General features: G+C 44.1%; 1 protein-coding gene across 1 annotated transcript in view; it reads left to right on the top strand.

The window, feature by feature from the left end:
* Positions 1–12,623, top strand: part of B3glct (beta 3-glucosyltransferase) — an 81,376-nt gene that overhangs the window by 17,482 nt on the left and 51,271 nt on the right. Inside the window, exons 3-4 of the mRNA XM_076923849.1 lie at positions 2,837–2,876; positions 8,863–8,972. Of these exons, the coding sequence (XP_076779964.1) occupies positions 2,837–2,876; positions 8,863–8,972 (150 nt within the window). The remainder of the gene's footprint in view (positions 1–2,836; positions 2,877–8,862; positions 8,973–12,623) is intronic.

The raw sequence follows: 12,623 nt of genomic DNA, 5'->3' as shown, positions 1-12,623 counted from the left end.
ACCCACTGAGCCATGTCCAACCCAGATTTGCTTTGAAAACTATGACTTAATAGTTCAGACAGACTGGCTAGTTTCAGTCATGTTAGGAAAGACTCTTGATACAGAAATACATCACTGAGACGCTCCTCTTGGGTAGCTTTTGTCAAGTCTCAGGGTATCCTACTCTTGCTTCCATCTTCCGGTTTGTGAAAGAATTCTTGTCACGGGGCTGGGAAGAGTCCAAAACCTGATTACTTTCGATGAAAGTAATCTGAGGTAAGCTGAAGATGCTGCCATGTGGGAAGGCATCCTGAGGACCAGATGAGGGACTCCACAGGAGCCCAAGCTGCTGGATTCCTTGTACGCTCAGAACCCGAAGCAGGCCTGGGAGCCAGGCAGAGTAGGTCACATTTTTCCAAAATCTCTGAGGCTCCATTTTTGATCATTGATGATGTTTGAGAATGTGTGTGTGTGTGTGTGAACTTGATCAGCTTAACAGATGAGTGAGAGAACTATATTTAAAGCATACCACTCAGGCCCTCCAACAACTGGAGCAGAAGAGGCCGTCTCTAAAGCTTTTAGCCTGACTATGGGATCCGTTCCCCAACAGGGCTGCCTCGTCGGGCCTCAGTGGGAGAGGATGTGCGAACTCTGGTAGAGACTTGATGTGACAGGATGGGGGGGATACCCAGGAGGCCCCCACCCTCTCAAAGGAGAAGAGGAGGGGGAGGGTCTCTGTGAGGGGGACTTGGAAGGAAGGCAACATTTGGGATGTAAATAAATAAATAATTTTAAAAGTTGAAAATTTTTGTTATGTTAATTAAGACTCCGAGCAAGTCGACTTTTTACTCCACAATTAGTGTAAAAGTATTTTGAATAGAATATTTCTTTTCTCAAAAGAGCATTATCTGACTGTGCTCTGGGATCCCTCCAAAGAGAAAATAATGCTAATAATTTCTTATGATGTTAAGACTCTTCAGGGCTAATAAAAGCATTTGGATACACTTTATTTAATTTGATCTTCTCAATGACACTTCTATTGCTAAGCAAAAAAATAGATATTCCCAGTTAAATAGAGGGGATTTAGCCTGAAAGCAATTATGTGATTTTTACCAAGGACACAGGATCATTAAAAGTTCAAGTTCAAATGTTCTGAGTCCTGTATTTTCAGCCTGGACCCTGTTTTAATTACAACGTGTGCGTTTGACCAGAGTGAGGCTCGCAGAGTTTAAAGTGTTACACAGGGGTTATCAGCAGCTAATTAAAATTTTGTTTAATGAATTTAGAAATTATACATACTTAAAAACGATTTTTAAATTTTATTTTTTACGCACGTGCTCTGCCCATACGTATGTGCTTTTGCCCCATGTGTGCATGTGCTCTTCGAGTACAGTAGAGGGCGCCAGATCCCTGGAACTGGAGTTACCGGTGGTTATGACTTGTCATGTGGATGACAGGAACTGAAGCAGGGTCCTCCACAGATCTCTTAACCACTGGTCTCTCCCGTCATCTTTCAGTGAAGAACTTCCAAACTAAGCATCGCATTTGGAATTGTAACTGTTCAAGTCTCTGGGGCTTAAGAAAATGGAACCCAGGTAGAAATGTTGGCTTGGTCACGTCTTGTGGTGTGTGATTGGGAGCTGTGTGGGGAAGAGATGCAGTAATAACGGCTCTCTTGTCTGACAGCGACTGATATTCGACTTTGACAGTGAGCCCATTTTTGATTAATATCGATAGCTCGTGGAAGAAACTTGTAGCATCAGAAATCATAAAACAAACCCCTGCTTTTCTCCTCGGAAAACCTAAGCCTTTTCGTGAGGGAAGCAGAAGACAGGGTTTTAAATTTTCCGTCAGCAACTTCATTTAGACCAATTTTCTTTCTCAAAGGGGAAATTACTCATGAGTGTTTTGGCTCTGTTCAAATCACCCAACTCAACCACTCCTTGGCCATTTTTCCCCCCCATTTACAAATTGAGTCATTTGAAGAAGCTAATGATTTTTTTAGCCACGTGTCAGCTACCGAGCTACAGGGCTTAGTACCAAATAGGAAGACATATGATCCAGGTTGGTTTTCTTTGATGCCACAGAACCGAGGAGAGGAAAGCACAGCAGGTGTTCAGGACTGTTGGAATTATGCTCTCTGGAACCCCTGGGTCTGGAGGGGTTTCATCTTTCCCATTGTTGCTGGTGACCCTGGTTGCACATAAACGTTGTTTTGAACTGATGGTGTTTCTAAAGCCCTCATGATGGTGGCATGAGAGGAACAGAACTAGGAAGACCTAGGCTTTCATCCTGGCTTTCTAGCCAATGACTAATGAGTCCTGGGAAATCCCTTTGTGTTTTCTGAGATAAAAGATTGTCTTATTTGGAAACAGGGGGAACATGAGCTGTAATCATCTCTGGCCCTGGTTCTTCATCTAAATGTTGTTTTCCCATGAACCACACAGGATAGCTGGTTCTGTGGCTTATTAAGAAGGAATGGTCCTTCAAGCAGGGACAGGAAGCCTGTGTCCCGGTGGGCACCTGTGGTGTCCTGGTGCCCGGCACAGCTACACTGAGAGTGGAGGGTCCCCTGATCAGGTGTGGACTCTTGATGCCCACTCTGGACAGCTTGGGATGCTAACCGGGCTTGGCATGATGCCATCAGAGGGATCGCGCTTCCTAGTCTAGCAATATAGATGCTTATGGTTCCTACTTTGCCCCCTTTTGATCCAGCCTCCTTACTTTAGGATAGCTTTTAGCTCCATCCTCAAGTCCTGTTACCACATGTTAATTCAGATTATTCATCTTTATTCAGTGTGTTGCTGGTTCAGCTTAATGATGGAATTCATCCTTGTCTCTTTTGTTTTAAATACAGGATTTGAGGCAAAGTGGTCTACCAAGGAGACATGACATAGGTAAGCAGTGGACTTTTCTTATTTTTACATGTGCATGGTATAGTGCATGTGTCTATGTTTGCATATTTATGGGTACACATATGTGCAGGTATGCATGAATGCACCTGTTCTCCTCATATGCTCTCTGTTTTATATGCTGAAGCAGGGTATATCTGAACTGCTGGCTCCCCAAGCCTAGTCAGCCATCTTGTCCCAGGTTTCTCTGTCTCTGCCTAATGATTCTGGTTTTTATGTGGGTTCTGGGGATCCAAACTCAAGTCTTCGTGCTTGCATGGCCAGCCCTGAGTTATCTCCAACAATGATTTTTTAAAAAAAAAAGATTTATTTTTACCTTATGTACATTGGTGTGTTGATTGCACATGTGATGGTGTCAGATCCCCTGGAACTGGAGTCATAAGACTGTTGTGAGCTGCCATGTGGTTGCTAGGAATTGAACCTGGGTCCTCTGGAAGAGCAGCCAGCACTCTTAACCGCTGAGCCATCTCTCCAGCCCTATGATTATTTTTAAAGACAGGCTCACTCTATCGAGTTCTGGCTGACCTTGAACACACAAAGATCCACCTGTTTCTGCCTCTTGAGTGCTGGAATTAAAAATATGCACCACCGCCACTCAGAGCCAGCAAGGAAAGTGTGTGTGTGTGTGTGTGTGTGTGTGTGTGTGTGTGTCTTTGTTGTAAGTTATATTCTAGCGAGGTGGGTTTTCCTCTTTGGTTATACTTAACATTTTGCTGGTTTTGGCTAGCCTAAAGCTTGCCATCATGTAGAACTTGGGAGAACACGCTCTTGGCTTTTGATCTGTGTGAAGTATTTTCTGGGCCGTCCACTTATTGCTCGTTCCTGGAGGAGAAACACTGCCTGTCATTTAGCGTCATGGACACATTGCAGATAGCAAACTGTAGCGAGAAAATAGCAGTGAAAGCGTGCAGGAAAGAGGGGACTCACCTCATACAGCTCTGTCACGGGGGCAGCAGAGTCAGGTGGCTGGCTGCATGGCATGCCAGAGAAGGCTGTGGAGATCAGCACTGGGCTCCCGACACAGCCAGAGCCTGACTCTCTGAGGGAGCGCTCAGGTTATAGGTAGAAAACTTTTCTTATTTCAGATGTGAAGAACAGCAGGACCTTAAGTGTGTGCACCCGTACTGGGCAACAAACTAGATCAATCTGGTTCTTTTCCCGGAATGGGTAATCTCTCATTCATTATCCACCCCCCCTCCCATGTCCCAGATAACTGTCCCATACATCTGTCCCCAGGACAGGTTCCCCTCCTCTGGGAAGGCACTGATGCCCCAGTTTCCACCTGGCTCCTGATGCCTTTTCCAGTTTGAAGTCAGTTAGTTCATAGTCCTGGCATCTTAGCATGATGTACACATCCTTCATGATCTGACTTGGCTGAGCCCGCCCACCCTCTAACTTCATCTCCTGGGCACCGGAAATCTTTTTAGAGCGTGTTTCTGGACTCCTCCGGGTATGCAGATGCTGCAGAGACAGGGCTGACTCTATAGTAACCCCCTTTCTTCCTCGGCTACTGTCCTCTGTGTACAACTGTGTAGGAAGCTGCAGCCTGTATGAAGGAATGCAGCGGGTCCCTCTGTGACCTGGCCCCACTCTCTTCTGTGCTTCCATGTTAGCCATGAGTGACTCTGGCTCTCCACCCAGCTCTGTGGTCCCAGCCAGGCCTTGGCTCTGCCCTGGGCTCTGCTGCTTCCCCTGCTGCTTCCGTGCACCTGACTCCGAGCAGGTTACTCAATATGCAGACGGGGTGTGTAGCAAACATTATTATAGTCCAGGAAAAGGAAGGGCCGGTATGATGTCAGCTATCTCAAAAAGTCAAGGACAAAACATGACTCACACGACGGAGATGGCCTGAAAAGAAAGAATTTGCTTTTGTATTTCTAGAATAGTCTTTTTCTTGCAAGGAGGATCTGTTGTCTGGGGAGGAAGAACAATGGCAGCTTTGCTGAGCTGGTAGAGGCAGCAGGGCTGCTGACGGTGGTGAGCATAGGATTAGCCTTTTCACAGGTGGATTATTGTAGTACAGGATCTATTAGGAAATAAGTTGGACTTAGGAGATGTGTAAGGACTAATGTAATGGATTCCCAGCATCCAGGTTAAGAAGTAAAACATTTCTCAGAGAACTGAAAGCGTTCATGCCTTTTCCCCAGTTATGTTTGTCACTCATGGAATCTTTTACGCTTTTAAGTGACATATATGTAGTATGTAACCGGGGAGCTTTTATTGTAAATTGTATACAAACTAGAGATACCCAGAGAGGGAGCATCAGTTGAAAAACTGTCCTTATCAGATTTGGCTTGTGGGAATGTCAATGGACCATTTTCATGGAGAAGGGCCTGGCCCACTGTGGGCGATGTCATGCCTAGGGCTGTATAAGAAACCAGCCTGAGCAAGCCAGGGAGAGCAAACCACTAAGCAGTGTCCCGCCACGGTCTCTGCATCAGTTCCTGTCCTGAGTTCTTGCCTTGGCTTCCCTGGAAGATAGCTTGTAACCTGTAAGCCAAATAAACTCTTTCTTCCACAAGTTGGTTTTGGTCATGGTTTTGGTCATCACAGCAATAGGGTCCTATCGAACGGTGTTAGCTATGGGATGCTTGTTTCTGCTTATACTTTGTGAGTTACCAACATACAGATTTTCCTTCTTTGTTTTGTATTTTGGCAGTATAATAACATTCTAGCCATGAGATTAATATAGAATATCTAGATTTATACATGTAGTCTTAGTTACTGTTTTAATTAATTAGTGATAGCTAATTAGTCCATGCTAGTTGATTTCCATTGCTGCGTAACATTCTGATTTACATGTGTTGCTGGTAGATAGTTAGGTTGCTTCCAGTTTTCCTTTCCACATGCTTTCTTAAGGATGATTGAGAGGGTGGGGTGCATGTCACTAGAAAATGCATCTTCAATTTAGTTAAAAATTGGAAACAAATTCCCCAAAGCTTATTTATTCCATTTCTTTGTTTTTAATATTTTAAAATTATTTCTGTGTATGAGTGTTTTGATTACATGTATGTCTGTGCACCTTGTGTGTGTAGCACCCACAGAGGCCAGAAGAGGGCATCAGATTCCTCAGAATTGGAGTTAGAGATGGCTTTGAGCTTTTACGTGGGTGCTGGGAACTGAACCCAGGTCCTCTGCAAGAGTGACAAGTGCTCTTAACCACTGAGCCATCTCTCTAGTTCCTATTCCATGCTTAACAAAAAGCCTTTTTTATTTTTGGGCCTTTGATATGTTAGTTTATATGAGTGTTTCGCAACCTGCAGGTTGCTACCCCTTTGGGGGGTCAAATGACCCTTTCACAGGGGCAATATATCAGATATCTTGCATATCAGATATTATGATTCATAACAGTAGCAACACTATAGTTATGAAGTAGCAATGAAATAATTCTATGGTTGGGGGTCACCACAGCACGAGGAACTGTATTAAAGGGTTGCAGCATTAGGAAGGCTGAGAACTGCTGTTTTTTATAGTTATATTACAGGTAGATCAAAGATAATGATTGCTTAAGAAAGAAGACTCCCTTTTAACCTTACCCCTGTGCTCAGCTTAGAATAGAACATATACATGGAATGTTCCTATTCATATAGACAAGAAAAGGAACTAGGTCATATTTGGTAGGTTGCTCAGAATTTCTTTTTAAAAATATTTATTGAATTTTATTTAGTCAAAGAGCATTTCTGATTATTTTTAGGACCTAGATGGCTCCCTGTGGAACTCTCAGTTGTGTGAATATTAGAACAGGGGAAGAAATGAACCGAACAATAGAACCGAATGGAACAATAAAGCACAGTAGAATACAATGAAAATCAAATTAGCATCCTTGGTCTGAAGTGTTAGAGAAGGGGTTTCTGGTGGCAGGAAGGACCCCACTTCGATTTGCTATAAACCTGGCTGGAGGTTGCAGATGACATCTCGCCGTACCCTGGTTCTATGTGTTTCTTTATTCCAGTTTCAGATCTGAGGAAGCCTGATGTGTTTCTCCTGACAGTGACCAGAGCAACAGCCACATGGGTTTGGGGGGGGGGGGGGTCTTTCCCAGGTGGTTGGAGGTTTGCCCTGAGCTTGCTGTTGTGAAAGGCTGGCTGTATTGAGGTGGGTCCTGTACTCGGCGTGCTGTGGGACACTGTCTTCTGTGCAACCCTCGATGCTAGCCCCTGCTTCTGTGGGATGGCTCTGGCTGGTTTCCTGGAGATAACCCACAATCCTGGCTAGTGCCTTGCGAAGCAGCGTGGGGATTACTGCCTTGCTTATTTAAAAATCCTGTGACCTCATGGGACGTAGACCGGGTCACTGTAAAAGGCCATCTGGAACATTTTTGAAATATCGCATATTCAAGTAGTTTAGTTATTGCGTGTTTTCTTAAAATCTGTGTATCAAAGGCTTGGTCACCAGCCCACAGCACTGTCAGGAAATGATGAAGCCTTGAAGAAGGGAGAAGCTAGGTGAGTGGAGCCATGTCCTTGAAGGGAGCCATGTTGGGATGCTGGCCTCTTTGTGCCTTTCTTTGTTTTCTAGACTTCAGTAAGGTGAATAGGCCCTGTGTTGTTGCTTCTGTGCCCCGGGGGTCCCCCCTCCTCAAGTCCTTAGCAGGAACAGTTTATAGGAGGAAAGGGAATCTGGGCTCCTGGTTTTATAGCGTTTCAGTCAGTCAGGTGGGGAAGGCTGAGGGTGTTCTTTGAGTTGGGACTACACAGAGTCGCCTCACATCATAGCCAATCAGGAAGCAGAATGTGAGCTAGGAGCCAGGAGTCAAGCAAGGATAATTGTCAAAGGCCCCTTTGACCTACTTCTGCAACCAGGCCCAACAGGATGTGAAAGGTCCCACAGCGGCCCACAATAGCAATGGCTGCTGGGGCCAAGCTTTCAGAATGAGCCTGTGAGGGACATTTCAAATTCGAACCACAATAGACACCACATTGCCTTCCACCACACACGTGGAAGATGGTGGGACTAAGTGAGCATGTGTCGGGACCACCAACACTTGACCCAAAGGAAACATTTCCTTCGTGTGCATTGATTGTGCCAAGCTTTTGTCATGTAATAAAATGGTTCATGCTCTCAGAATTTTGGAGGCTAAAATTCATGGTGAAGCTGTCTTCAGGATTGACTCCTGAAGGATGCGGGGTTGGGTGGGGGTGGGATGGTGGTGGTGGTGGTGATGGTGGATTTTCTCCAGGCTCTTCCTTGGCTTGTAGATACCAATTCCTGTGTTTTCACCCCATCTTTGCCCTGTGTATTTGAGTGTCCAGTTCCCCCTCCTCTATAAGGACACTAGTCATACTGGGATAGGAGCCTTTGCAATGACCCCAGGTTAACCTGATGACTGGAAGACCGAGTTCTAAACAGGATCATGTTCTGAGGGCTACAGTTCGGCATATTGTCTTTGGTGGCAGGCACAGTTCACACCATAGCACAGTGTACGATTATGTTGGGCCTGTCGGAAGGTTACTGGATGGACTGGTGGTTTATTTTGCAGATGGAAGGAGACCTATAGTTTGTTATCAAAGGTTTTGTCTAGTGTGGTGAGCTTGTTTGCACAACACCTCTAGGAAGTAAGTGTTGGACATGGCTTTAAAGGTAGAAAAGATTTTGGCTCTAGAGTTATATAAATAAAACAATTCCAGGCTTGGGGAAATGGCTCAGTGGCTAAGAACACTGGCTGCTCTTGCAGAGGACCTGGGCTTAGTTCTCAGCACCCACATGGTGGCTCATAGCTGTTGTAACTCTAGTTCCAGGGGCTCTGACATCCCCTCCTGGCTTCTGTGGGTACTGCACACATGTGGTGCATATACACACATGCAGGCAAAATACCCATACACAGAACATTTCTAAAAGTGTAGAATTTTCACTTTAGGGTCTATTGCTTGAATTTTTGGTTTATAACTGTGGTCTTAATGTTGATGTTCAAGTTTATTTTAATCACTGTTAAAAAAAAAAAACCCGAGAACTTTTTCTTTGTTTGTTTTAGACTTAAAAGAAATTGTGTTTGTCATCCAGAGTCAAAGCAATTCTTTTCACGCCAGGAGAGCAGAACAGTTGAAAAGAAACATCTTAAAACAGGCTGCAAATCTGACACAGGTACGTAGAGCTGCCCAGAGTTATGCAAGGCTAATTATGTATATATTCAGATATTTATGGTTTTTTTCCTGAATTTATAGAAAATAAATTTTATTTAGGTGAGAATAACTCTAGGGACTCACTATACTTATTTAATGTTGACTATTGCCGAAATGTTCTCTTATGGTACATATATATTTAATTATGAGTTATATAACTGTGTAGGGCTACTGTGGCTTTGTCATGACTATTAGAATAAAATGGAAGAAATGATGTTTTAAAAGAAGTAGGGTAATTAGCATGCAAACTTTTGGCAACACATTCTGAGGCAGTTTTCATGTTGAAATAACATTCTCATTAATCTTAGTGTAGTACACCACCCTCCATGAGTTTCTTAATCCATGTTTTTCTTTTTAATTGGGTACAACTAATTGAACCTTCGATATGATTTATAGTGTAATATCCCAGAAGGATTATGGAGAGAAAAAAAGAAACACATAGAACTCTATGTTAATGACATCTGAAAGAGGTGTGAACTGCATCTCAGGGTGTTCTGAATAATGCAGGTGTTTTGAATGAGGATGCTCTGGTTTCTTATACTATAAGTCATTCTCTTTATTTGATGAGGACATAGTTCAAACCTCCTAGTGGGTATCTGAAGCCACAAGTGAACCTGGATTCTACATGCAGTGTTTTCCCCGTACACACACACCTCTACTACATAAGATAAAATTAATTCATTAATCAATCGCACTGAGATTACCAGAATCTAAAAGCTGAGTAATTGGAACAGTATATTGTCATGTCAGCCCATTGCCACAATGCTTTGGATGTGAACCAGGAGACGCCTGAAGCAGGTACTGTAGTGTGACGGTTGTCAGCCCTGTACCTGACATGGCTGTCAGTCACCAGTGGATGGGCGTTAACTGAGGATATGCTGGACCAAGGCCTGATGGGTGTCCTGGCAGGGAATTGAGAAGCCCAGTACTTTATCGTATGTCTCAGAATAGCATGTGGTTTTAAAGCTGACAGTTATGTAGGATATTTTCCACCTATTATTTTCAATCACAGTTGCCCTTGGGGAGTTGAGGCTGCAGATAAGGGGTCTGCTATCTGTCCATAGATGCTTTCTCTGTTCGATTTCTCTCCTCCTCTTTCTCCTGCCTCCTTCCCCATTTCTCTTCCTCCTCTCCTGTTTCTTCTCCCATCTTCCACCTCCTCCTTCCTTCTTCCTTCTTATCTTCCTCTTCCTATTTCTCCTCCTCCTTCTTCCTTTGAGACAGGGTCTCACTCTGTAGCCCAGGCTGGCTTGGGACTTGTTATATAGACCAAGCTGGCCTAGAGAGAGATCCCCATGCCTCTGCTTCCTGAATGCTGGAATTAAAGGTGCGCATCAACATGGCTGAGAGATATTTCTTCTTTATGAGGCCCAGACACTCATATGCACGCATGTGCACATGCACGCACACACAAATCCTTTTTACACCAGTTGCCTTGGCTCTCTCAAGACTGCTGATCTGAGGACCAGTGTTCTCTCTTGCTTATCTCTGCTTGTTCCACTAGAGGCGCTCTTTCGGTGCACTGCAGGATGCCACGGGGAGGAGGGAACCCCAGTGGCATCTTCTCTTGGGTTCAGGAAAGCATGAACTGCATCAACTCCCACAGGCAGACCTTAGAAATTCCCCAAATGTAGTTAGTGATGACATAAGACACATGAGACTGGGTCACTTACTCCCGTGGGAACCGCGGGCACACTTTCCCATGTGTTCTTGCCTGTGTCCTGCTTCTAGAAATACCTTCTATCTCATAGAGGCAGTTTTGTGTGTTCCTATGATAACTGTACTACCATTCTTGTCAACAATATGGATGATACCCTGTGCCAACCAGGCCTGTGTGATTGAATTTACTCCATAGTTTTTCTTCTGTATGTTCACTCCCACCCTTTAATCTTTCTCTTCATGTCCTGGTGTGTGTGTGTGTGTGTGTGTGTGTGTGTGTGTGTGTGTGTACATGCATGTGTGCATCAGGCAGTCCCCCTGAATCTTTGGAGCAGGGTGGGGCTCCTGGGACTTGGCTCAGTGATAATGAGATATCTGGGTACCTGTTGATGGGAAGTAATAGAAATAAAATGTAACACACACACACACACACACACACACACACGAAAAGTGTTGCATGCAAGTATATGAGCTATATATGTATACATGCATACACACATAGATGAAAATGTTGCATGCATATATATATACACACACATATATACGCATACACGCTGAAGGTGCTGTTTGACTGGCTGTGCCTGCTTCTTTTGGGGCTTTGGTTGATTCTTAGCATTGATTCTAGGCTCTGGGGGAGGGTGGCTCCAGGCTCCCACTGAAGCCAGACACAGCAGTTGTGATCAGGAATGGAGACTGTTTGCCCCTTCATGTCTCTAGTAGTTTCGTTTTATTTCTGGGAATCGAGCACTAGCCTCCTGCACACTGGACGCATACGTGCTCTGTTACTGAGCTTCAGCCCAGCTCCTCCAAGACAGAGTGTGGAGCCAGCAGAACAGTGGCGACCTTCTACAGTTCCTGTGTGTATGTGCGTGCGTGTGTATATGTGTGTATATGTGTATACATGTGTGTGTATGTGAATATATATATATATATATGTGTGTGTGTGTGTGTGTGTGTGTGTGTGTTTGTGTGTATATAGATGTCCATAGGTGTGTACATATATTGTGTATGCATGTAAGCGTGTATATGTGTATGTATATTTGTATGTATATGTGTTTGTGTATACATGTGTATGTATGTATAGGTATCTGTATATATATTTGTATTTGTGTTTCTGTGTGTGCCTGAGTGTACATTTGGGCCTGTGCATGTGTTTGGCCAAAGGACAACCTTGGTATAGCTCTTAGCCAATCTGTCCTCCCTTCCCTCCTTCTCACCTTCTCTTCCTCTCTCTTCCTTCTCTCTTCTTCCTTTCTTTCCTTCTTCTGTGACAGGATCTCTCAGTGGCCTGGAACTCACCCAGTAGGCCCAAGAAGGCTGACCTGGCTGGCCACTGAGCCTCAGGAACCACCCATTCCTAGTCTTCCTCTCAGCACTGGGGTTTTAGATGCATTCTGCCATGACCAGCCTTTACTTGGGTGCTGTGGATCTAAAGTCAGTTCTTCCTGCTTGAATGATAAGCACTTTTATACAACTCCAGCTCCAGGGGATCTGATGCCCTCTATGGTCCCTGAGGGTAACTGCATGAGTCTGCACATACCCATTTTTGTGCACACATTGATGGTATAGGGGCAAGTGCTGTATGTCCGGTGATTACAGGCAGGTGTCACCATACTTGGGCTCTCTGTACCAACTTGAACCATGGTTGTAAGCCACTCTTTCCTGGTCCTACTTCTGTATCATGTTCAAACCTGTTATATCTTATACAAACCTGTTGTATCTTGCACAAACCTTTGTTCTATATCATACACAAACCTGTTGTATTTATTTTGCTTATTTTGTGTTATTACTCATTGCCCATTTATCTTTCTCTTTACAGATGTTGAAGGCAGAGACCACATACATACATACATACACACACACACACACACACACACACACAGACACGAAAAGTGCTAGATGCAAATATATGTGCATTATATATATATACATGCATACACACATATATATGAAA

This window comes from Arvicanthis niloticus, chromosome 24 (assembly GCF_011762505.2).
Source record: "Arvicanthis niloticus isolate mArvNil1 chromosome 24, mArvNil1.pat.X, whole genome shotgun sequence".
Classification (NCBI taxonomy): domain Eukaryota; kingdom Metazoa; phylum Chordata; class Mammalia; order Rodentia; family Muridae; genus Arvicanthis; species Arvicanthis niloticus.
The sequence above is the reverse complement of the archived record's forward strand: the minus strand, read 5'-3'. Positions and strand labels throughout refer to the sequence as shown.